Consider the following 23,668-nt stretch of genomic DNA (forward strand, 5'->3'; position numbering starts at 1 on the left):
TGTGACCACACTGCTTCAGGGGCTGGGTGCTCTGTTCACACTATGGTATGAGCACACCGCTCCAGGGGCTGGGTGCTCTGTTCACACTGTGGTGTGACTACACTGCTCCAGGGCCTGGGTGCGTCTGTACTAAAGTCAAGGAAAGAGCAGTGATGCGTTTCCCTTTTATTTATTTTCCCAAGTACTATGTGTGCATCTTCAGAAATAAAATATACAACCCTAAAGTCCAGTTCAAGACAGGAATTCTGTCCAAAGCTTCTGAGTCAGAGACTGAAATACGTCTAGTTTTAAAGGTTATTTGTGTGTCTATTGACACTGGGCTACTCCCTCATCTGAAACAATCATCAGTATGAGGTATAAGTGGTTATGCCTAACATAAAGAACTAGTTATTTAAAATAGTGGTTTTTTTTTTTTCCCCTTTTTTACAGCCTTGGTAAAGGGCCTGTGGGTTTGTAGACTAATTAACTTTGCCATCGGCGTTTTGCAGAGTCTTGGGACCGGCTCCTTTCGAGTGCTCTAACAGTTTAATGGCCTTGTCGGAGTTGTCAATGTTCCTCAGCAGAGTCTCTAGACGCCGCTTAATTTTCTTCTGATCTTCAAGGGCGCAACCGATTACAATCGATTGAAATTTTTGGTCAACCGGACCAGGTGGCACCTCAGATGAGCAGGCACTGTAGAGTGACATTAAGTGACTCTTGGCATTTCCCAGGTCGTCCAGGAACTTATTCACCACCTCATCTATAATCTTCGTGGCGTGCTTCAAGGATTCCTCCTGCTGGGGGTTCCGAATCGTCTCCACTGAGACCTCGACAGTGAGGGTCCTTCCCATCAGGCGGTTTGCAGTCAGATTCAGCTCCTCTCTTTCTCCTAAACACGAAACATCGGTCAGTAGGAGACAGAAACTTCGCACATCTGCAAAGCCAAAGTAGGCATGCGGCTACCTTGATTTTGTATTAGACATGTCTGTGAAAATTTTAAAGCTTAAAAACCAAAAATACGTCTGGCTGTGGTGGCGCACGCCTTTAATCCCAGCACTCGGGAGGCAGAGGCAGGCAGATTTCTGTGAGTTTGAGACCAGCCTGGTCTATAGAGTGAGTTCCAGGACAGGCTCCAAAGCTACACAGAGAAACCCTGTCTTGAAAAACCATAAATAAATAAATGAATGAATCAAACAAAAAACAAAACAAAACCAAAAAAAAGAAAAAACCACCACCACCACCAACAAAATACTACAGCATGCAAGATTAACTGAGGAAGTGCCCAATGACAGAGCTAGGTCACAGAATGTCTTTCCCTGGAAGTCTTTCCACAGCAGGGGCAGCTATCACCCCAAGTCTGTCCACACATTTGGCAGAGGCATTTATAGCTGGGATGGAAATCGAGTGATTTCAGAGCAAGCAGAGTTTAGCTGGGAGAAAGGCTATGGCTTGAGATGGGGCACAGTGGGGGCTTGTTGTGCACATCCGATGCTATGCTCACGTCTGTCGGAACACAGCGCACACTATTGCCCTTGCGCTCCCGAGCAAGCCCTGCCCTTCTCCCTGCAGACAGACTCGAGCTGGCCCTGGGTGTGAGTCTTTGCCAGCGACAGGAAGCTGTGGTGATCATGGACTCTGGTAACATTTCAAGATTTACACAAAACTGGCAACAACTCCTTTCTTTCCAAGATCCAGAACTCCCTAATGCATGAATCCTTCGCCGACTAGGAAGGACCCACTGCGGACAGACAGCATTATGGGTCTGGAGTTCAACTGCTCACATCCCCAGCTCTCTAGCCCACTGTACTCAGTGACCCACTCCTCCCTGGCTGCCATACTGCTCAGAGGACCATGGCAGGGCATTTTACTTTAATTCCTTTGCCTGTCACACGTCAGACCACCTCACCAAGTCTCCACCTCCGCCTCGCTCCTCCACCTCCACCGTTGCCCTCCCCGCAGTGGAAAGCTCTGTGGGTCTGAGGAAGGCTGCATGACTCGCCTGCCCTTCTGGAGCTGGCAGGCTGGGCTGGGGGTGGGGAGCACACGGAGACAATGACCCCGGCCAGCAGCCAGAGGGCTGCAGCTGCTCTCTAGCTGCGGTTAACACTGAACTGGGGAGCAGGCGCACCCCAAGTCAGCAGAGCGCTGGTTCGCGTTCATCAGACGCCCTAGAGGTAGGCGGTGCCCCTCCGTGGAAACGGCTCTCACCGTCACTAATCTGCCTCATGTCCTGGCTGTTCTGGATGCTGTGGATCATCTCCAGAAGAATTTCTTTCTCTTGCTCAACAGCAGTAGCAGCGTCTCTCAAAGCTTCAACCCTGTATGGATTGGCAAAGCAAAACAGGTGTCAGGGCGACAGTGTCCTTCCTATCAATTTTTCTCAGCTGCCACCTAAATCAGGTCAAGTTTAAAGGACAGTAAGAAAGCTTTGCAAAAAGGCCTGACTGCGAAAATGCATCGCTGGGCATGGTGGTGCACGCCGTTAATCCCAGCACTCAGGAGGCAGAAACAGGTGGATCGCATGAGTTTGAGGCCAGCCTGGTCTATAAGAGCTAGTTCCAGGACAGTCAGACTATGCAGAGAAACTGGGGGAGGGAGGGAGCTGGAGGCGCGGGGGAGGGGGGGTTTGGGGTGGCGAGCACTACTTAAAAAATAAATTGTAACAGGGTTCCAAAGACGGGCCTAGAGCTTGCAGCAATACTCCTGACTCAGTAGTGGGGCAGCAAGCACGAGTCACTCCCTCTGGCTCCTCTGAGGGCTGGGCTCCTATTTCCTTCCCCAGGGTGACCTTAGAGACCAAGGTCACTTATGTGGACTTGTTCTTTTAAAAGCTGTCTATTTGCATTTTAAATCTGTACCCGCTTCTTTTTTTCACCTGACTCTTCAGAACCACTTGGCTCCTGGGTCTCGGCACTGCACTCTGTGTCACAGGTGGATCTGCCTGGTTCTCTCCGCTCTGGCCACTCGGAGATGGCCACTCGTGTGCACATGGAGTCTACATGCTCAAGACATGAACTCCTTATTGGCCATAGACATGGAAGTCGTTTGCCCTGCAAGCTTTGTTCGGGATGGCCCTCACTGAACCGATACTTCCCCCCCCCCCCAGATAAACTCTATTACCCAGGGTGCCCTGTGCTGTTTCAGCCTCAAGCACCCGGGATCACTGCATGTTTAGCCTACTAGTTAAGAGCGCCTCTGTACGTCATGAAAGGTTTGTCGTCGGTCCGTGTGCCTGAGTGTCTCAGCTGCAGGCATGGAAGCGCACTGTGTATGTATGTGCAGTGTCTGCAGAACAGGAGGGCTTTGAGTCCCCTGGAACTGGAGTGATGGGTGGTTATGATGGGTGCTGGGAACCAACTCCTACCCTCTACCCTAGCACCCAGTGCTCTTACCCACTGAGTCATCTCTCCAGCCCCTTGTTTTAGTTTTTTGAGACACGGTTTCACTATGTAACTCAGACTGCTTTCCTGCTTCTGACTCCTGAGTGCCAGGGGGAGAGCCTCTTGGTGGGACGGATTCATCTCTTGCGGCTTTGCCTTGTGGTTTACCCTCTTCGAGTTCTAAGTGCTTTTCTCACATCCCATGTTCTAGTTATAGTTTTACCTCCCTGGTATTTATTTCTTTAGGTCACTAGAATACACTAGGGCGTTAGGCAATAACCAAACTGCCATTTTCCTGAGAGTTCTTTACTCCACATCCCGTGTGACCTATAGGAAATGCGCCATCAATACGCTCGCTGCCCCCGCCAGCTGCTTTTCAACCTCCTGGGCTTTGTACGGTGCAGTAACTGGTAGAACGGCCTCTTCCCAAATCCTCTCTAAAGATGATGTCGCTATTTAGATACCTTTCCTCCTCCACATAAGCTGTATGTCTGATTTCTTGAAAATACAGGGCAGTTGGACATTCCTTTGACAGTGTGGTTTAATTTGCGTCCGTTTGTCTATGTCAGTCTTGTACGTGACTAGCTTTGAAATATTCTTCTCAGCCGGTGTATAGATTTCGGAGTGTTCCAGAAACCTTGCGGACATTGCTGCAGATTGTTTTAATTATAATTTTAGCCGATTATTACTGGCTCGAGACATGCTGTTTTAGGGTCAGCTTACAACCGGCAACACTGATTTATTAAATTTTGCTGGCTGACCTGTCACTTCCATCATTTCTTCTGAGTTAATGATCATACTGTGGGGGAAATAAAAGAATTTATGTCTCTCATTCACTTGTTTTTTCTTTAGACTGTGGACTAAGGTCTTTTGGTACTATAGTAGACAGTGCAGTGATGAGATTTGTGCTTTTCCCCAAATTTAAAGAGAAAGCCTCTCTAAGATTTCCATGTAAAACCCTGATCATACAATCATATTACAGAACACTTCAGCCGCTACCTCTGCCAGCTACACACACACACACACACACACACACACACACACACACACACACACACACACTTCACATACAGGTGAGCAAACCCCATGATTCAGAACTAGGGCGCTGACTCATGAAAGGCAAGAGAGAAACATCGCACAAATTTAAGTTTCCTATTTCCAGCTCACTTTCTTATGGATTACCGTGACGACATTTCCAGCTTTTGTAGAGAAACAGTAATAGCTGACCCCAGAATGCGAGGCCACGGACAGGCGTTCCAAGCCAGATCACTCGTGGAAGCGGCCAACGAGGGAACAATGTCACCAGCCTTTTATTAGCACACACCAACCCATGACCTCCCATTCTCATCCCGTCCACACGTCACCCACCTGTCAAACCCCAGAATAGCTCTACGAGGCGCTCCACTTCCAGCGTGGCTCTAAAGAGCCGGTCAAAGCAGGCAAGCACTGTACGGACAAGTCCGGCTGAAACCAAACAACGTAAGGCGCTGCTGGTACGCAACAGGCTTCCTCCAGCCCCGCTGCCTGACGGCATGTCTTCCAGCAGATAAATGAGAGCCCGGTAGGTACGAGAGAGGCCCAGCTGGCACAAATGGGAACTGTTTATAATTAGAAACTCTAATTATGACTCCAGCGTTTGGAGAAATGAGGCACACTCTGAAAGGCCGGATTCCATTTGAACACTTGTGCCTGTGTTAAATGTGACTGAGGGATGGACGCTGTGCTAAAAAGGGGTTCGTTTACAGTAATCAGGTACAGCCCTTAGCACGTGGAGATAATGAAACAGATTAAAAAGGAAACATCCTGGGGGACACACCCTTCACCTGTGGATGAGAAGCTACTGAGAGCTAGGGATGAGGACCTGAGTTCAGAATGCACTTAGAATTGTGAAACCTTGAGTTTGCTCTCCCGCAGAGAGGAAGAGACTGATTGATTGACACAGTGATTGAGGGGGGCTTTTCCCCCTGAACGTTCTTTATACACAGTAGAAACCGCCAGGACAGCATATATACCTACATACCCATTTATCATGGCCGTACTTCTGCCATGCCTCCTTCCTACGACATTCTTCCTGATACTCAGGATCTTTTTTAAAATTCTGTCTCCCTTGTGCTGGAACTGTTCACAGCCGCCCCTGAAGGAAATCAACACTTCCCTTGGCACCTCTCTTAGCAGGGGTTTCTACTGACGTGACAGGTCTGCATCAGCAAGAGCGACATGGGGAGGAAAGGGTTTAGTCTGCTAACTCTTCATCACTGAAGGATGCCTGGGTGCTCAAACCCGGCAGGATCCTGGAGGCAGGAGGTGATGCAGAGCTCACAAAAAATGCTGTTCACTGGTTTGCTCTCTCAGGGATTTCTCAGTCTTCCTTATAAAACCCAGAAGCCCCAGTGCAGGCGTGGGCACCACTCACAATAGGCTGGCTTCTTCTGTGCCCATCACTAATTTAAAAAAACCAAACCCACAGCAGTGGTTCTCAACCTGTGGGTGGCGACCCCTTGGTGTGGGGGAGGTCGAATGACTTTTTCTCAGACCAACAGAAAACAGAGATATTTCCAGTACTGCTTATAACGGTAGTAAAGTTACAGTTATGAAGCAGCAACGAAAGTAATTTTATGGTGGGGGGCGGGTCACCACTACACGAGGCTACATAGTTAGTAAGCTGAGAATTACTGTCCCGCAAGGCTTTGATCTTCTGGAGGGATTTTCTCTACTGGGGGTCTCTCGTCCCAAATGACTCTAGCTTGTGTCAGTCAGGCTGACTTTACAACTAGCCAGGCCAGCACTGCCCATCTGCTTCCCCCTCACCTCTTCCTTTTGAGACAGGACCCCCTGTATCCCAAGCTGCCTTCTACATCCCGAGTGCTCGCATCACACATGCTGATGCCTGGTTTATCGGTACTGGGGATGGAACCAGGGCCTTCATGGGCACTAGGCCAGCAGTCCTCACTGTTCGGCTTGTTTAAATTAGGTTTGCACTGCTTCTCAGCTATTGCTGCACTTCAACTCAACTCATAGAATTTTGTCTATGTAGCTTTTCCGTTAGTCTGAGATTAGTGACTAAACCTTAAATACTGCCTGCCTCCCTTCCTTTCGTGTCTTAAGTAGCTAAGATAGACAGAGATAAACATTCAATCTTAATAAACTCTTGTGGGGATTCTCCTCTTGTCGGCAAGAGGCATTTCTGTGTGGAGTGGGATCCAGGGAGCAGCTACATGTCCAAATTGGGGAAGGAAGCAGCGTCCCATCAGAGCGGACTGGGCGGCCCCTCTGGAAAGCTGCACTCAGAGCAGGCTTCGGCAAAGACATCGTGGTAAGGATTTTTGTGAGCATAAAACTGGAGCATCCCTACCTGGTCCCCTGCCCCGGGCATCTCATGAGCCTGCAGTGGAGGGGTCAGCGTAAACTGGAGGAGGGTGTGTGAAGGCAGGCATCACTGGCTCACGAAACTGATTGCTAGGAGCTACCACCCAAACTGTGTGAGGAACCGCTGCTGACTTGGCCGAAATTTCCTCACCCCGGGCACCAGGGGTAAGGAGCCCTTGGGTGTGGCCGACCGAAGCAAAGCAGGAGCAGAGTTTGACGCGCCAACTGGCAGCGCTGGCTGAAAACTTCAGCAGCAGCCAAACGCTATGTATGACATCAACACACGAGATTCGCGGTGCCTATTCTAGACTTACTGTCACGGACACAAGCTCATTTGCTTAAAACGTGTGTTTCCATAAACAGGGAAACGGCAAGCGTTCACATCCGTGGGTTTATAGGGCTTTTTCCACAACAAGTTCTTAAACTCCCAGACGAAGCTTCATGTGAGACCCTGGCTTCTGCTGTAATTCCTGATACTGCCAGTAAGGTTCTGTCACCAAAATGTCACATTTCATTCACCAGAGGCACCAATCACAGGTACGTTAGCCTTAAGGCAAGGCACCTAGTCCCTCAGTTTCTTCTTCTTTTCACCCCACACAGGTTTCATGTATCCCAGGCTGGCCCAGAACTCACTACATAGCCCAGGATGACCTTGAACTTCTGGTCCTCTTGTCTCTAGGATTGGGACTATGGGCGTGCACTACCATGCTGGCTTTCTGAAGCCAGGTATCAAACGCAGGGTCCTGAACATGCTAGACAAGCATCCTAGCAACTAAGCTCCCTCCCAGCCTGGAGTTCTCACAGCTGAGAGATAATAACCTCCTCCTCCTCTTTCTCCTCCTCGAGGGTTTTAGAAGTTTCAAATTACAAGGCATATGAAAAGTGTTCTTTCAAATTACACACTATTACTCCACATTAAATATGGTGTTGACTAGCTACGTGAGTCTGGGAACACTGGGGCTGCCTAACAGGAACCTTAAGCAGTAAGAAACCAAAGCAAGGGAATGGAGTGGTTCCCTGGCCCCTGAGGCAACCGCCATTTCCTGCCTGGGTGGCCCGGGAAGGAACTACTCACTATGGGATCGGTTTTGGGAAATGGATGAACAGCCAATTTCCCAGTCCTACCTCCTATCCATTCTCCCTCCGCCAATCTCCAAAACCCAGCCCTAGGACAGCTTCTTTATCATCCACAGCTTCTAGAAGCTACTCAATACTCAGCATGTGCTGGGTGTTCAATAGTTACTGAACTAAATGCTAAAGTGATTTTCTTCTCTTTAATAAAAGCGCATTCTTATGCCTACTGGACAGCTGGAAAGATGATATATTCAACACTAGGGCACCTGGTGTTTGATCTGAGCAGCCCATCTTCCCGTGTTCAAATGTGAAGCCCACAGCTCTTGACTGCAACTCGGGGTTTGTATCTGAGCCTCAATTTCATTTCATCTGTAGAATACAGATAAATGGTAACTCCCTCAGAGATGTGAGGCCTAGCAAGCAGATAGATATATTGTTTATAAGCTAGGGTAAGCACTGAAAAGTACCTAGTCGGGTACTTAGCCACGACAAGTGCAGAATCCCATGGCGCTGGTTGCCAAGATCAAGAAAGGACAGGGTTAGCTCTTTAGAGGGGCTGTAGAAGACAGACTTTTTTTTTACTGTCACAAAGCATAGTTAGTGTTATAAACCATTAGATACAAACGGCAATCTGGTAAAGCAGGGCTGAACACTTCAAAGCATTTCCGGCATCCCTGAGGTCAGTTCATCCTCCAGGACACAAAGCCGTTGGGGTGGTTTTCAGCTCTCTAGGGAAAAGTGCCTTTCACTGTCGACAGAGTCCACACGATGGAAGGGAAAAGGCAAAGGAAGCTACAAGAGCGCTGAACAGCACCAAACCACTGCCTTACTCACGCACAGACTCTAGGGAAGCTAGCAGAGGGAAGTCACAAAGCTTCATCTTTTCTCCATCATCCACATTTAAAACTCGAACTTTTAATTGTGTAGCGCTCTGTGGCGCGGTCAAGGTGCCTTCTAATAAAGGACCCTACCCCTTGAGCCATTAAAGACACATGAATCCAACTCCCCGCTCAGCGCAACCGTTAAGTAACAGAACTAATCGCTTACGTGCAATTCCTTTTACAGTAATCGAATGTTACATTTGAATGCAACACCTCTCAAAACCAAGGCTTCCAGGAGTCTCCCCTGCCTCCAGCACTTGGGAGGCATTAATTCAGGTTTCAGGACAATGACTCAGCTTCAAGAGCAACAAGTTCCAGAACCCTTTCAAGGAAGGAAAAAAGAAATCTGAGCGGCTGAGAATATACTATCAAAGTTCAGCGCCTACTTCCTAGAGGGAAGCATTCTCCTCTCTTCAGAAGAGAAGGGCTTTAAAGCTGAGGCCCCTTTGCCTCACTCTGGGTTGGGGACATATGGTTCAGCCTTCTCTTGTGGCTACGCAGGAAATTTTGGAAAATGTCTCACCTGGTTTTGCTTCTAAAAGTAGTAATATTAATGCCTCGCTTGTAGTTTTCTGCGCAAACACTTCAGTGTGTTTGGTGGACAAATGGAGGGAGACAAAGAAAGGTACGCAAGACTCAAGACTTTGGCTCATACTCTTTTGCTTATGCAGAACCTGGAGAAAATTGAGAACAACACATTCGCGGTCCCAGGAGAGTCGAGGTGCCCTGATAAGAGTTTCATTGAACAATACCCGCACACAACCAAAACTTGCACAACTTTGGAGGCGTTACCGTTTCCACCAGATGCGTAAGGTTTCAAATTGTTACAGGCAACAAAGTGTTTGCAGCATTTGCTAGTATTCAATATTTTACTACAAGGCTGATCCCATGATTGAACCTTAGGCAGACCGAGTATGACTCCTGCCTACCGTGTTCTCAGGCCTGTGGCTGCCACTTCTAAGGTGTCACTACCAGTATCTTCTAAATGCACAACAGATACGGACAGACTGCGGAGGGTACTGCACGTGGTTAGAACGAAAGAAAGACCGTGTCCAACTCCGGCACCCCCTGCGGCCCCTGGTGGATCTAATTCTCACTGGCCGTGGGAGGGGCAGTCTGGAATTTTCCTTACTCTTGTGTTACTATGATATGGTTTGGGGTAAAGAAACTTACTACAATGAGGAGAGGGGGGTTGCAGGACCAACACTAAACTGCTGCTTCCCTCCAAGGAGCATTTCTGTCAACTTGGAAGTTAAAGGTAGCGGGGACCACACAGAAGGTTCCGGAAGTTGGGAAGGCCGCGCTCGCCCCGGAAGGGGAGCCCACCCGGAGCGCGCCCCCCCCCCCCCCCCGCGCGCTCGCCCGTCCTCACCTGAGCTCCAGCTGGTCCAGGCTCTCCAGCAGGCGGCTGGAGCGATCGGCCATGGACGAGGAGCGACAGAAGCGACCCTCGTGGGCCTTGGCGCTGATCTTCGCCTGGGCCATGAGCTCCGGGGGTCCGCGGCGTCCGCGGGCAGCAGTGGCGCGGGCCGCACGTCGCCGTCACCGCGGGCGCCGCTGACGCGGACGGCACCGCCCCCCGAGGCCGCGCGGCCAAACAAGGGCAGGCGCGGGCGCAGCCGCCAGCACGCGGGTGGGGGGGGGACCCTGTCCCGGAGCCCGTCCCAGTCTCCCACCCGGCTGCTTGCTCGCCGGTGGCTTTTGCTGTTTCTCCCCGCACCCACAGTTCCCAGCAAGGACAAAAATCGTGCAGCCTGTGACGTGGGAAAAAAGGTCCCCTTGTGGAACCTTAGACAATTAATTCAGTCTCTACTTGCCCGACCTGTCCGGTTACCAGGCAGGCTCCAAAGAGGACAGGACAGCCTGGACAACACGGTGCTCCAAATAAGGAGAAGCCCAGTGCATTCCTACTGTCTCACCTTCCTAATGAGAGATTATTTCACACCCAACTTACTGAAATCCTCTGTGAATAATATTCACCAGGCTCCCGCGTGAGAAGCTTTGAATGTCAGTCAGAGATGGAGCAGGGTTGAAATACAAAGCCGTGTCTAGTTAAAGTTGTGTTTTGTCCTCTCAATGCACAAGACACAGAAAATGAGAAACTTGAAACTGATTTACAACTTTTAGTCAGACTCAAGGCCATTCGATTACTGAACAGAGTCAGGGCCCTTTAAGAACGGCTGACTTCCAGACCCTCACCCCATTTTAAATATTAAGGAACAGTGGATTATCTGGCTTCATTAAACACTGTCATTTCACGACACAGACATGAATGCCTTGTAAGCGAGCTCTTCTGGACGCTGACAAAGGATCATGTCTGCGACCAGAGTGAGTTCAGGGCTAGGCTGGGTAGTTTTGACAAGAGCCCAAAGTTTCATAAAGAAAAAGGGGTTGCAGACATAGGTACAGCATCTGCCTCTGTTCTAGGTCAGTAACTAAGCAAGGCAGATGCAACGGTTTGAATGAGATGTCTCTCACGCTCTCTTCCTTGATCCTCAGTCTGTGGCTGTTTGGGTGGGGTCATGCCTGGCCTTGATGGAGGAAGTGTGACTGCAGGTTGCGGAAGATTAGCTACTCCACATCTCTTTGCCTCCTGCTTGGGTTTGAGATGAGTGCTCAGAACCTGTCTTTGCTGCCATCAAGGACTCTGACCCTCGGTAACTAAGACCAATTAAATGATTTCTTAGTTGCCTTGGTCATGGTGTTTTTTTGTTTTTTTTTTTTACATGGTGTTTTGTCACAGCAAAAGGCACTAATGTAGCAGACATCTCAAAGTATCTATTTTATTTACATGGTTTCACAAGTTGAGCACACAGAGGCATCTTCAGACTATAATCTGCCACATGTATGCTCCTGTCTAAAGGTATGTGAAGTCTCTTTGTAAACTGCGACCTTAAAGTAGCATGCCTCGAATGGGTGGGCTACTATATATACATATATGCTATATAATATATAGGACTACGCATGGCCCAGCTCTTCCAGAGTTTGTGGAGAGCTTTGCTTTGGGAATGGATCTCATGCTCTTCCTGCCCGGTACAGATCTTAAATCTTTGCTGTTTACCTCCTGGTTGTGCTTATCTTGGTTTCAAAAGGAGCAGGGAGTTTTTTGCAGGCTTCGTAATTTTCAGGTTCCTAGCCTAGAACCACTCTGTATACTCTTTCATATTCTAGACCCAACCCATTCTACCTTCAGACTTCCCACTGTCACCTGCCAGTCTTCCCTGGGTGACTGCAGAGTGCCATCTGCACCCTCAGCATCTATCCTGCCTCTCCTGTGAATCCTCAATACAGGATTTAAAGTACCACAGTAGACTGCACAACGTCTCAGAAACCTCCAGTGGCTCACCACAGAGGAAACAAGGAAAGTACCAAGTGTGTGTAATTTTTTCAAAACCCTAAATCAAACCACAAGTCAGGGGCCACCTTGTGTGTTTGTTCCATGGCTCATTCCTTCTCCTTTGAATCTGCTTAAGTTCACTTACCAGTGAGATGTTTCCTGAACAGTTTTAAAAATATGAGCGTACTTGGTGCCTACCTGTAATCCCAGCAGCAGAAGGCTGAGGCAGGAGGACCCTGAATTGGAGGCTAACCTAGGCTACACAGCAAGATGCTGGCTCCAATTCTAGGGCTGGAAAGACCTAAGTGGTGGAGTGCCTGCCTAGCATGTGTGCTGCCCCGGGTCTGAGTCCTGCACCAACCTCCTCCTCCCTTCATTTACCACACTGCCCTAATGGGTAGTTTTATCTGCTTATTTGTTCCCCAATACTATCCATACAGCCCATTCTCCATGTCTGAGCAGTAGAGGGACAGGAGCATTTAGGATTACTGTCACATCTCATGTACTTCAGGCAGCTGTGAATAAATGATGATGAAATGCAAAAAATTGTTGTAAATATTAGAAATATACTTTGATAATCTACAACTTTATTATTAATGACTCCTGTCTAAATTCAAATTATGAAGCAGTTTTATAGTGTTTTAAAAATCATTTAGTGATGATGTCAGCACGTTAAAGAACATTGTTACCTCTTCAAGAGAGCCTCAGTGAAATTTCCCTTTCTTGTCCAACCAGAAGGTTCAGCGGCTGCCTGCTGCAGCCCATGAGATCTGCTGTGCATGCTGTGTGAGCTGCTGGGAGTGAGCCTCTGACCTCCGGCACACTAGACAAACCTGAGCCACACACTTAGTACAACAGCTCCCTGATAGACTATCAGTGTGCACCACGCTTGGATGTGGAGTCCCTGGCGAAGAAATGCGAACGTTTCTTCTTGCTCCACATCTGCTTAGCTACTTTCAAGGCTGCCCTTCTTGCTGTTTAGCAAGCTCCTGCAAGTGTGTTTAAGGTCAATCGTGAGGAGTATAGCCTTGACACTTTAACATAAAATGTTAAAGCAGCCTGGGCTCCATAGAGACTCCAGCTTAAAAACAAACATACACAGAAGACAATTAAAGCACAGTCTGGTTGATTTTGCAAATATAAATAACACCATATCTACTTTTAAAAAAAGTCTAAGTGAGGCTAGGCATGGTGGAAACCCCTGGAAGCCCAGCTCACAAAGTAGAAGAGAGGGACACCTGGAGGTCATTCTGGGTGCGCACGAGCTCCTCCAGGACCAGCACCTGGGATGGAAGCTCGGCCCTCACGTGCTCTAGGGAAGGACCAAGGACATATACACACAGTTCAAAAAGCGACAGTAAAAAAGTGATTTCTAGTGTGGATTGAGAAACACGGAAATTCTATTTCATACTAAATGATCCACTCTCACAGAGAAAGGGCAGAATCCAAGCTACATCCTTCTGTCTTCACCAAAAAGGAAAAACTGCAGATTTTGAAATTTGAGGTTTAGTCTATTGACAGGGTTTCACCACAGGGTAGTCTTCCTGCCTCAGACTCTGAGTGCTGGAACCACTGGCATGCCCAGCTAGAAAAATTTCTCTGTTTTGTTTTTTTTAAGACAGGGTCTCACTATTGTAGCTCTGGCGGTCCTGGAACTCACTGTGCAGACCAGGTTACCCTCAAAAGTCCTGGGATTAAATGCATGCACCACTATGCCCACCGAGAGAAATACGTTTAATATTGACAAATTATGACTCAAAAATTATATATGACATTTCTGCACAAATAACATGAAAAATACATATCAAGATCTTATTCTTCCACTGATAAAAGATTTTTACTTACTCGCAATGGAACTCCAACACTTAAGAACTAAATATATCATACCAGATATAAACCAATGAAAAACTAAAATGAAGACAGGCAACGTGAAACTGATTTTTTTTTTAAGAGTGAAGGATTGTTCCTGAGTAGACTAGACCTTCAACAATGTCTCTTGAAAAGTATACATACAAAAAAAACCCAGAAAACCTTTAAAAATAGGTTTGCATGAATATACAAAAGGCCTAGTATTAAAATAAGTTAATTCTATGCATATATTTTCCTATTTCAAGTCGTTCAAAAGGATGAAAGGGATGGAAAGTTTCACTTTAATTGTTTGAAAGAGGTTTTTATTGTAGTAATATGCATCTCTAGTTAGAGCAAGCGTAGAGCTGCAATGACAACACAGAACCTTACTGGCTTGTATATGTTTCTATAATCAATTTCCATTAACCCTCTGATACCCATAATCAATGATCTCAAAGATATATTATACATTAGGGTCATATAACACTCAGAATTTCTGGAAAAATCTGAGTTATGGCACCTTTTATTCATATTCATTTTCATTCCTAAAAAAATATACTAGATCCATTTGTACAGTACAAATAAAGAGGGAAAACATACAACAGTCAAGAGCTTTATAAGTTTTTCCTTTTAAAAACTGATTTTAACCTAAAGGCATGAATTTTAAGTTAGCTGGAAAAACATGATTTCCATTAATCCATTCCATAATTCCATAAATAGAATGATTTATGTTTGCACTGGTATGTTTTCTATTCCTTTCATTCAATTTTACACAACAGCATGAAATACAAAGCAAATACAAGATTCTGAACACAAGAAAGAATACAGCACATTAGACACATTTATCCTAGATCTCTGGTCTCCTTTAGAAAACAAAGGATTCATTTTCCTGAGTCTCTTCAAGGCCACTTGATGTTGTGTGGTAATAGCTTTAATTACATTTCCTCAAGACTTCTTCTAATAGCTTCTTCTAATTCCACATCTGCATTTAAAAACAGAACTTTAAAAAGGGCAGACAACTAAGCATGTATTGTTTGTGATTTTATCAACATATTTCTTTCCGAGAAGCAGAGTCAGAATGGAGGAAGGTACAATGCAATAGAGTTCTGAGTCTTCTGAAATGTGAGAATCTGGATATGACCCCAAGTCAACTTTACACATGCACTTAGTGTGCCAAGGGACAGGAAGGCATTTCTCTGCAGGGCAGGGATGCAGAAACTCAGCAGACCGCAGCAGCACTGGCATGCTACTTACTTCAACACTGAACAGCATCCTAAGAGTCAGGATGAGACATATGAGAAATGGACACAGTGAGTGGGATGGGACGGCAGGGGCACCTGCCACCAAGCCTGACACAACCTGAGAGAACAGGAATCCAAATGTGGCAGGACACGCCTCCAACACCAGCTCTGTGAGACCCATAACATGGGCTACAATGAAATATCAGCTCATCTGGTGGGGGTAGGGTGGAGAAAGGGCTGGTAAAAATAGGCAGATGTCTGAGTTTTAGGGCCAGCCTGGTCTACAAAGCAAGTCCCTGGCAAGTCAAGGCTACAGAGAGATCGTGTCTCAAAAATGAAAATTAAAAAAAAAGAGAAAAGAAAAAGAAAAGAGGCAGGAAGAGGGAAGGTGGGAGGGGACAGAAGCAGCAAGGTAATACTATGAAGTGCTATTACATTTACTCTTTTTTGTCAACTATACCTCAATAAGGCTCAGGGAAAATTAGCTTAGCATCTAAAGCAGAATGATGCTGCTGATATAGAGCAAAACAACAGCAGAGCCGCCTCAGAAGCAGAACCATGCATGTATGGGCACCTGGCTACAACAAAGAAAACCTAGGAAAATATGCTCTTTTCAGTAAATGGAGGTAAATCCTTTAATCCCATCACTCAGGTGGCAGAAACAGGTGGAAGTCTGTGAGTTCAAGGTCATCCTGATCTACAGAGCCAGTTCCAGGACAGCCAGGATTAATAAGGAAACTCTGTCTCAAAAACAAAACAAAAAAACTACTGTTATCAATCAGAATGCACCATGTTATTCCAAAGGATAAGACAGTAGGAAGACCAGAGCATGGGAGTTTGAGATCAGCCTTAACAGTCCAGTCCAGCCCTAACATAAACAAATCGGCTAGAGAAACTGAATGAGTGGTTAGCAGTGCTTGTTGCTCTCAGAGGACCTGGACTTAGTTACCAGCACCCACATGATGGCTCACAACCATCCACAGTCCATTGGGGATCTGAGACATTTTCTTCTGACTTACTTGGGCGTGAGGCATGTACATGGTGCATATACATAATACATTCATACATGAAATAAAACAAATCTTTAAAAAAATAACAAACAAAACCAAAATAGACCACATGGCACTATTCAATGACAAAAAAAAGTCAACCAAAGTCACAGAGTGGGAGAACGTATCTGCCAGACACAAAACTAGTGCCCACGGCGAGAAAAAAAGATCTTCAACCCATAAATGATATTGAATGAAATTATCAGTATGATGAATTTATCAATCTGATAATTGATCCAACAGGAAAAAATATCTGAAAAGGCATGAGAAAGGTAATATTTATCTAGTTAGTAAACATTACTCATGAGGGGTAGGGATGGCATGCTCAGGAAGCCATCGTCTGATGTCCTGAAGCACACTATATAACAACAAAAATATAACCACACATACACTGTAACTGATCAAAAAAAAGTAAATTAACCCACAAAGGTGAAAAAAATCCTCATAAAAAAATATATTGGCCGGGCGGTGGTTTAATCCCAGCATTTGGGAGGAAGCGGTAGGCAGATCTCTGTGAGTTCGAGGCCAGCCTGGTCTAAAAGAGCAAGTTCCAGGTCCGCTCCAAAGATACAGAGAAACCCTGTCTCAAAGGCACAACGATTTGACTAAGATTAAAGGGACTGAATGACTCAGGTGAGGAGTTCACATCTGTTAGCCCACTCGGGAGACTGAGGCAGGACTGCCATGTTCAAAATTGACCTGGATTACATAATGAATTCCAAGCTTGCCTAGACTACAGTGTGAGACTGTCTCAAAACAAAACAAACAAACAAAAAAGAAATCACTTCCATGATCAGTGAGGTTGTCTTATTACAATTAGTAACAACTGACACACACACATTGGAAATATGCTAAGTTCAACCTCAGCCATCCTGTCCTAGGAATATATTCCCAGAAATAAGAGATATATGCCAAGAATTATGTACGGCATGAGAAAGAACATAGCTCAATCACATCCATCAAAATATATAAAGAAATATATTTAATTTAGATAAATAAATAGTAAATATAGATATTTACTATTCGACAAGCAATCATTTAATGTTGAACACCGTACTAAGTTCTGATGAAGGGAAGAAAAGAACATCTTAACTCATCGGGGCACTCAGTAGAGATGAGAATGCAGACAGAACTATTTCAGGGGCACCTGGAACAGTAGAGTTGCAGCTTTCTACAGAGAGTAGCTATAGCCATAGCTTCATAGAAATTCAGCCATGCATAGTGTAAACCTGTAATCTCAGCTACAGGGGGGCCGAGGCAGGAGGATTATGAGTTCAAGGTTGCCTAACCAGTATGGAAGACCCCATCTCAAAAAAACAAAACAAAACCAGAAAATCAACAAGAAATGACATTTGAGCTACTTATTGTGTAGAGGAAAGTGGGGAAAGGCAATTAGAGGAAAATGGAGGAAAGATCATATCCTTCCTGTGCAGGGATACACTGTGGACTGGATGCTGTTATCAGAGAAGGCATCATCAGGAACTGAATCAACCACTTTCACAGTCCTTGGATGTTCTAGGAATGGACTTCATGCTGCCACTTCAATGAACTAGTAAACAGTTTAAGGTATCTTCTTTTGGATTCTCTCATTTCTTAGGTTTCTGAGAGAAGGTCTCATGTAACCCGCCCGAGCTTCCAAATCACTACATAGACAAGGATGGTCTTAAGTGTCTGACTCTGTTTACCTTACAACAAACTGTAAGCTGGTACACTGGGCTATCACTTTACCAACTGACCTGTGTCCCAGCATGTTATCTGGAACTTTTAGCAGAAATTCTTTCTCCAAACTAAGAACCATAAAAATATCCAATCGCCTAACTAAAACATCATTGCAAAAATAACAAAATGGGGAGGTTCTGAAACACACTCAGATGCACATGATTCAGATTTACCAAGTTAGCCGAAAATCCACCAATCTCAGTATGTGGGTAGTTAAAATTTACAATTTTGACTGGCATTTTCCTGGAATTAGTCACAGGTTTTTGAATAATGTTTGCAAAAATCTGAATTCCTGCTCAGCTATGTTAATCATTCAGTGGTCTCGGCAAACCACTTGGCAGTACTTCCTGTTTTAACTCTACTAATGTTCTTTCTTTGCCTAATTCATCATTATGTGGATGCTAACTACAGACTTAGACCTTAAAGATCATGTTGGGAAAACTTGTTAGGCAAGCCATTTGCTTCTAAGTAGGTTATGGATTTTCTGCCAACTTCATTAGCCTGTGACTTGGCTATAAGAGAAAAAGACTATAGTATGAATTTATTTAAAAAAATCAATTCCACCACCACATGCTCTTGGGAGACTGATTAAATCAACTGGGCTGTTTCATCTGTGTGTTAAGCCACATTTCCTTTCCCACGTCCGGCCTCAGGGCCCACAGCTGTACAATGTGATGTAAGTGAACACCACTGCTTCCTTTTCGTCAGCAAATAATATTATACCCTGAACTTCATCAGTGCCACCTGAACTATTTTCTAAGTTACTTACTATTCTTCCCTGATTATTAAAAAATATAGTCTATTATAGAAAAGTTAAAATTAAAATAGAATTATTAGGCAAGGAAATAACATGTTAAGTCCCCAAACAGCCCCCTGGCCTATGGAAGGAAAAAGCTTTTCATTGAAGGAGGAAAGTGGGCTCTTATGGTGGTTTGAATAAAAATGGCCCTGTAGATCCACAGGGAGTAGCACTACGAGGAGGTGTGGCTTTGCTGGTGGAAGTGTGTCACTGGGAAGTGCTCTTTGAGATCTCAGATGCTCAAGACAGGTTCAGTGTTTTAGTCTCTTCCTGCCATCTGCCAATCTGGATGTAGAACTTTCAACTACCTTAACCTTTTATTTGCCTTTTTTTTTTTCTTTTCCCTTTTTGGTTTTTCAAGGCAGGGTTTCCCTGCGTAGCTTTGGAGCCTGTTCTGGAACTAGCTCTTGTAGATCAGGCTGGCCTCAAACTCACAGAGATCCACCTGCCTCTGCCTCCCGAGTGCTGGGATTAAAGGTTTGCACCACCACTGTCTGCAACACTTTATTTGCAAGCTAGGCACTGGACCAGATGTAGTCAAATGGCTACAGTGTGTCAGTGTGTTCCAGCCTTCTACAAATAGGGTTACTTTTCAATCAACTTCTGGGTGGAGAAAACCTTTTAGAAGGACCATGGAGAAAGTGAGGCATAAGGAATTACAGAGAACACACACTCAAGTGTGGCAGGGATGAGCCCTTACCCTCGGTGGATCTGAGCTCCTCTACTGCTGTGCCTTTTACACCAGTGTTGTCGTCACTGTCACACTCTGTAAGAGACAAAGGCGAACATGTTTCTAAAAACTCAGTCCTACATCTCCTATTTCAAACAGTGTTCTCTCTTTTCCTCTATGTTGTTACTGGATTTTTTTTTTTTTAAACAGAATTTCACTCTGTAACCAAGGCTGGCTTCAAACTTACAGAAATTTTCCTGCCCCAGGTGATGCTTGCCACATATCATATTTTCAAAGACTTTTCTCATACCAAGGTTATGCATTTATTACCCCACTGCTAGCCCCACAGGGCTTGTTGGTGATGCTTACCTAGTAATATTAAAAGTTGACAAGGTCTCCAGTATTTTCAAATCACAGGTAATCATCTTTATAAAGATAATAAAAAGCCTTAATTGACAATGATACCACAGGCAGAAACTCATCTAACGTCATATAGACTTTTATGAGCCTCGAGTTTCTATAACTGCCATGATTAACCAGCTATTGGAAAAAACACTTCTGGTGTGATCAAGTGACCTTGTTATTTATTTGGCTAATTACTTCTAATCAAATTTAAATGGACCTGTATCAATGCATCAACATACAAGCATCTGTAGGAAGACACACACACGAATAACATGATATATCATTTGAATTGAATCAAAGTCAAAATAACTAATAAGTAGTACTTGCTTCTGCAAAAATCCAGAAAAAGACTAAAAGTTCACAATCATCAATAGGTAAAAATTAAGTTTTTTAATTTCATTAAATGTTTCCAATATTTCAAGCAGTATTTTCATTTTATTTAGGTTTTTTTTTTTTTTTTTTAAAAGACAGGGTTCTTTGTGTAGTCTTGGCTGTCTTGGAACTTGTAGACCAGGCTGACACTGAACTCAGAGAGCCACTTACCTCTGCCTCCCGAGTGTTGGGATTAAATAATTTCATTTATTTTTATTTATTTGTTTGTTTTTTGAGACTGGGTTTCTCTGTAGCTTTAGAGCTTGTCCAAGCCTGTCCTGGAACTAGCTATTGTAGACCAGGCTGGCCTCGAGCTCAGAGATCTACGTGCCTCTCTGCCTCTTGAGTGCTGGGATTAAAGGCGTGCGCCACCACCGCCCAGCTCATTTAGTTTTAAAAAAACAAATTCAGCCTCTAAAGTCTAGAGTGTAGACATTAAAAACAAAGAGAGAAAGAGCTGATGAGAGGCTCAACTGATAGGGGTTCTTGCCACCAAGCCTGACAACCTGAATTTGATTCCTGGGGCCACATAGAAGAAGAAAACTCTCCTGCACGTTGTTCTCTGACCTCCACAAGTGAGAGTGTGTATGTGTGTGTGCAAAACCACAAATAATAAATAACTATAATGAAGTCTATTTTAAAAGAGAGCAAAAGGAGAGAGAAAAAAACCCAAAACAAAACCAATGAACACAACAAAAGAGCAAAAAGGAAACATCAACAGGTACCACAAAGTAAAGTCTAGACCTCCCAAAATCCCACGTCCCAACACTGCAGGGAGACTTTCAGTTTGAACTGCATGCACAACACGCACAGGGCTACCAGACTTAGACCAGGCTCTTTTGCCTCAACCAAGCCATCCACACAGTTGAGAACATCACAGACACTCTACTTCCAGGCCTCTATACAGATTAACTGTGGGGAAGCAACAGGCAGACTGGCCTTTTGACTCAATTCGTATTATTTAACGTAATATAGGTCATGTTATTGCCACAACAGTTTACACAGTCATAGCACAGGTGAGCTTTTATATCTACTTTCAAGATGGACTTTGAAATCCATATGACTTTGACTCTATACACACCAATTATACTTAACACGGAGTAGAGGGAAGGGGGTGGACAAGCAGCCAGGGCTGCTACTGCACTTCTTAAGAGTTTCAGGCTACGTACACAGCCCATTGCAATGTCTGAAGTTCTACACAGTCTCAGGGGCCTGGAAAGACAGGAAGGTGAGTTTAATTGCTTGACACAGATGCTAGGGCACTTGACAGCTGTTGTTGACTGCTCAGCAGAGCTCTCACAACCTACCTCTATCTTCTGAGAGAAATGAAGAGAATTCTTGAATACAGCTTTAAAAAGACAAAATCGGATATACTGCATTATGTAAACTGTACCATCATTACTCTATAGCAAATATGTCCCTCTTCACTCTTGAAGCACATGGCTAGAGCCAGCAACTTACAGTGTGTGTGGGAGAGTGGGTGGGGAACTAGCTTGTACTAAACAAGTCTCACCCACTAGCAGATGACACTGATGAAAAGAAAACCAATGGCCACAGGCAGGTAATTTCAGCTTTCTAAACCCCGCTTCCTTGCCTCAAAAGTGGAGATTTGTGTCACAGCGCACACATACATACACACACATGTATAAATAAAAAAAGGAAGGGGGCTGCTCAGAGGTTAAGACCACTGACTGTTCACTGACTGTTCTTCCAGAGGTCCTTGAGTTCAATTCCCAGCAGCCATGTGGTAGCTCACAACCATCTGTAATGGGATCTGGTGCTCTCTTTTGGTATATGTATACATAATTAATAAAGAAATCTTTTTTTTTTTAAAAAAAGAGGACTGAAAACCATTAGATGTTATTAAATGTATCTAAACTCGTTAAATGTTTAAGCAGGTTGACTAAAAAAGTAGCTAGCATATTGGTTATAACACAGTCTACCCTCAGTAAAGCTAGTTCACTGAGAACGTAGGTGACAAGTGCACCTTCATCCCTGAAACAGGAAAGCTATGCTAAGAGATTTCTGAATAAAATGTAGAAGGACTAAGATCAGCCTATGTGACACCTCTAATTAGGATTACCAGGAAAAACTGACTGAAATATTCTGCTAAGTTTTTGTTTCTTACTGTTTGAGCAAGGGTCTCATTAAGCCAGTCAGCTCTTTCTCGGTCTCTTGAGTTATGGAAGTCACAGGTATGTAGTACCACTACTCCAGGCTCTGTAGCACCTTTTAAGCAGAGTGCAATTGAAAACAGAATTGAAGCTGGGCAGTGATGATCTCTGTGCGTTTGAGGGCAGCCTGATCTATAGAGTGAGTATCCAGAACAGCTAGGGCAATTACACAGCTAAGGCTGCCAAAAGGTCAATGAAGCCAAACTGCTATAGATTTTCATGCCACAATAAGATTTTTACATATATTGTATGGAGATAAAATCAAATAAGGAAAAAACCATTATACAACTAAATTTAATTTAAAGGCTCACCTTGCTTAAAAAGTAACTGATTTTCAGGGACCTGGAAGAAAAAACTACTAGTTAAAGCCATCTAGCTCCCTACCTTGCACAAGCAGGGCCAGGCCAAATGACTGGACATTAATATATTGAGCCAGAAACCCCCAATCTCTCTCTTTAGTATTTTTTAACTTTTACTAAGCAAAATATTTCTTGAAAACTTTCCAATTAACTGAAAAACTAAGAGCTAAATTCTCCAAGTATAAGATACCATCCATGAAGACAGGTGGTGGGGGCGTGTGCCTTTAATCCCAGCACTCGGGAAGCAGAGGTAGGTGAATCTCTGTGAGTTTGAGGTCAGCCTGGTCTACAAGAGCTAGTTTCAGGACAGGCTCCAAAGCTACAGAGAAACCCTGTCTCGGAAAAGAAAACAAAAAACAAAACAAAGATACCATCCATGCGTCAGGGATCCTCTTGCCAATATTCAAACAGTTGTTTCTGGCTCTACAGGACTCTCTGCTCTAATATATACCATGTTTGACCTTGTCAATGTTAAGTTTCTGGTATGAGACTCAAACTTCTATTGTTAGAGAACTTCTTGCTGTTTTACCTACAGAATAAGCTGTTCAGGGCTAGAGGCAGAGCCAACTAAGAGTGTCTGACAGCATGTGCAAGGTTAGCTTCAAGTCCCAGCATCACAGTAACAGAAAGCAAAAGCACTTGCACTGTAGTTCTGTTAGCATGGTTAGAGCTTGGAATGGAGACAAATCTGAAGCTTTTATGTAAAACTATCCACTCATGTTTGAGAGAAAGCTTTCAACAGATGCTCAAAAAGCTCCACTGAATCCCCTCTCCCAAAACTACAGTCTTCAAACAGTTGCCATAAAGTCTACAGATAGGAACACCCCTCCCACAGCAGCTATCAATTGCCAATAGCTCTGCAGCCAGAGGTAGGACTTCATCCTTACCTCCCATCTCCAAGCCCTGTGCATCTGCCACAGCAGCTGTGGGTTCATATGTGCAGCTACCCTGTTGTGCTGGAAGACAGCTTCCCTACAGTCCTACATCACCTAAGGCTCTGACCCTCCTCCTGCCC

At 44.8% G+C, this 23,668-nt stretch overlaps 2 protein-coding genes across 8 annotated transcripts in view; both read right to left on the reverse strand.

Annotated features, from left to right (window-relative positions):
* Window positions 1-150: 150 nt before the first annotated feature.
* On the reverse strand, window positions 151-10,470 carry Bag2 (BCL2 associated athanogene 2). Its single transcript, XM_005359891.3, has 3 exons — window positions 10,053-10,470; window positions 2,188-2,297; window positions 151-868 (listed from the first exon to the last, which is right to left on the reverse strand). Exons 1-3 carry the CDS (start codon window positions 10,163-10,165, stop codon window positions 459-461), a joined length of 633 nt encoding a protein of 210 aa, XP_005359948.1. The 5' UTR covers window positions 10,166-10,470; the 3' UTR covers window positions 151-458.
* Window positions 2,227-23,668, reverse strand: part of Znf451 (zinc finger protein 451) — a 70,268-nt gene continuing 48,826 nt past the window's right edge. For 4 of the 7 annotated variants that reach the window (XM_005359892.3, XM_013351051.2, XM_013351049.2 and 1 more), the window contains 2 exons: window positions 19,374-19,439; window positions 14,371-14,847 (listed from right to left, as the gene is read on the reverse strand). In XM_005359892.3, the coding sequence (XP_005359949.1) occupies window positions 14,801-14,847; window positions 19,374-19,439 (113 nt within the window). In that variant the 3' untranslated portion in view covers window positions 14,371-14,800. Of the gene's footprint in view, window positions 2,298-14,370; window positions 15,139-15,810; window positions 15,847-19,373; window positions 19,440-23,668 lie in introns of those variants that run through there. The other 3 variants (XM_026785585.1, XM_013351047.2, XM_026785586.1) reach the window with 3 other exon arrangements.

This window comes from Microtus ochrogaster, linkage group LG2 (assembly GCF_000317375.1).
Source record: "Microtus ochrogaster isolate Prairie Vole_2 linkage group LG2, MicOch1.0, whole genome shotgun sequence".
Classification (NCBI taxonomy): domain Eukaryota; kingdom Metazoa; phylum Chordata; class Mammalia; order Rodentia; family Cricetidae; genus Microtus; species Microtus ochrogaster.

Excerpts from the sequence above, each read along its gene's own strand:
- Bag2 (XM_005359891.3), bottom strand. The coding sequence starts at position 10,165 with ATGGCCCAGGCGAAGATCAGCGCCAAGGCCCACGAGGGTCGCTTCTGT. Across the intron at positions 2,298-10,052 it reads CTGGACCAGCTGGAGCTCAG|GGTTGAAGCTTTGAGAGACG; the intron begins GTGAGGACGGGC and ends CAATCCATACAG. Across the intron at positions 869-2,187 it reads CATGAGGCAGATTAGTGACG|GAGAAAGAGAGGAGCTGAAT; the intron begins GTGAGAGCCGTT and ends TTTCGTGTTTAG.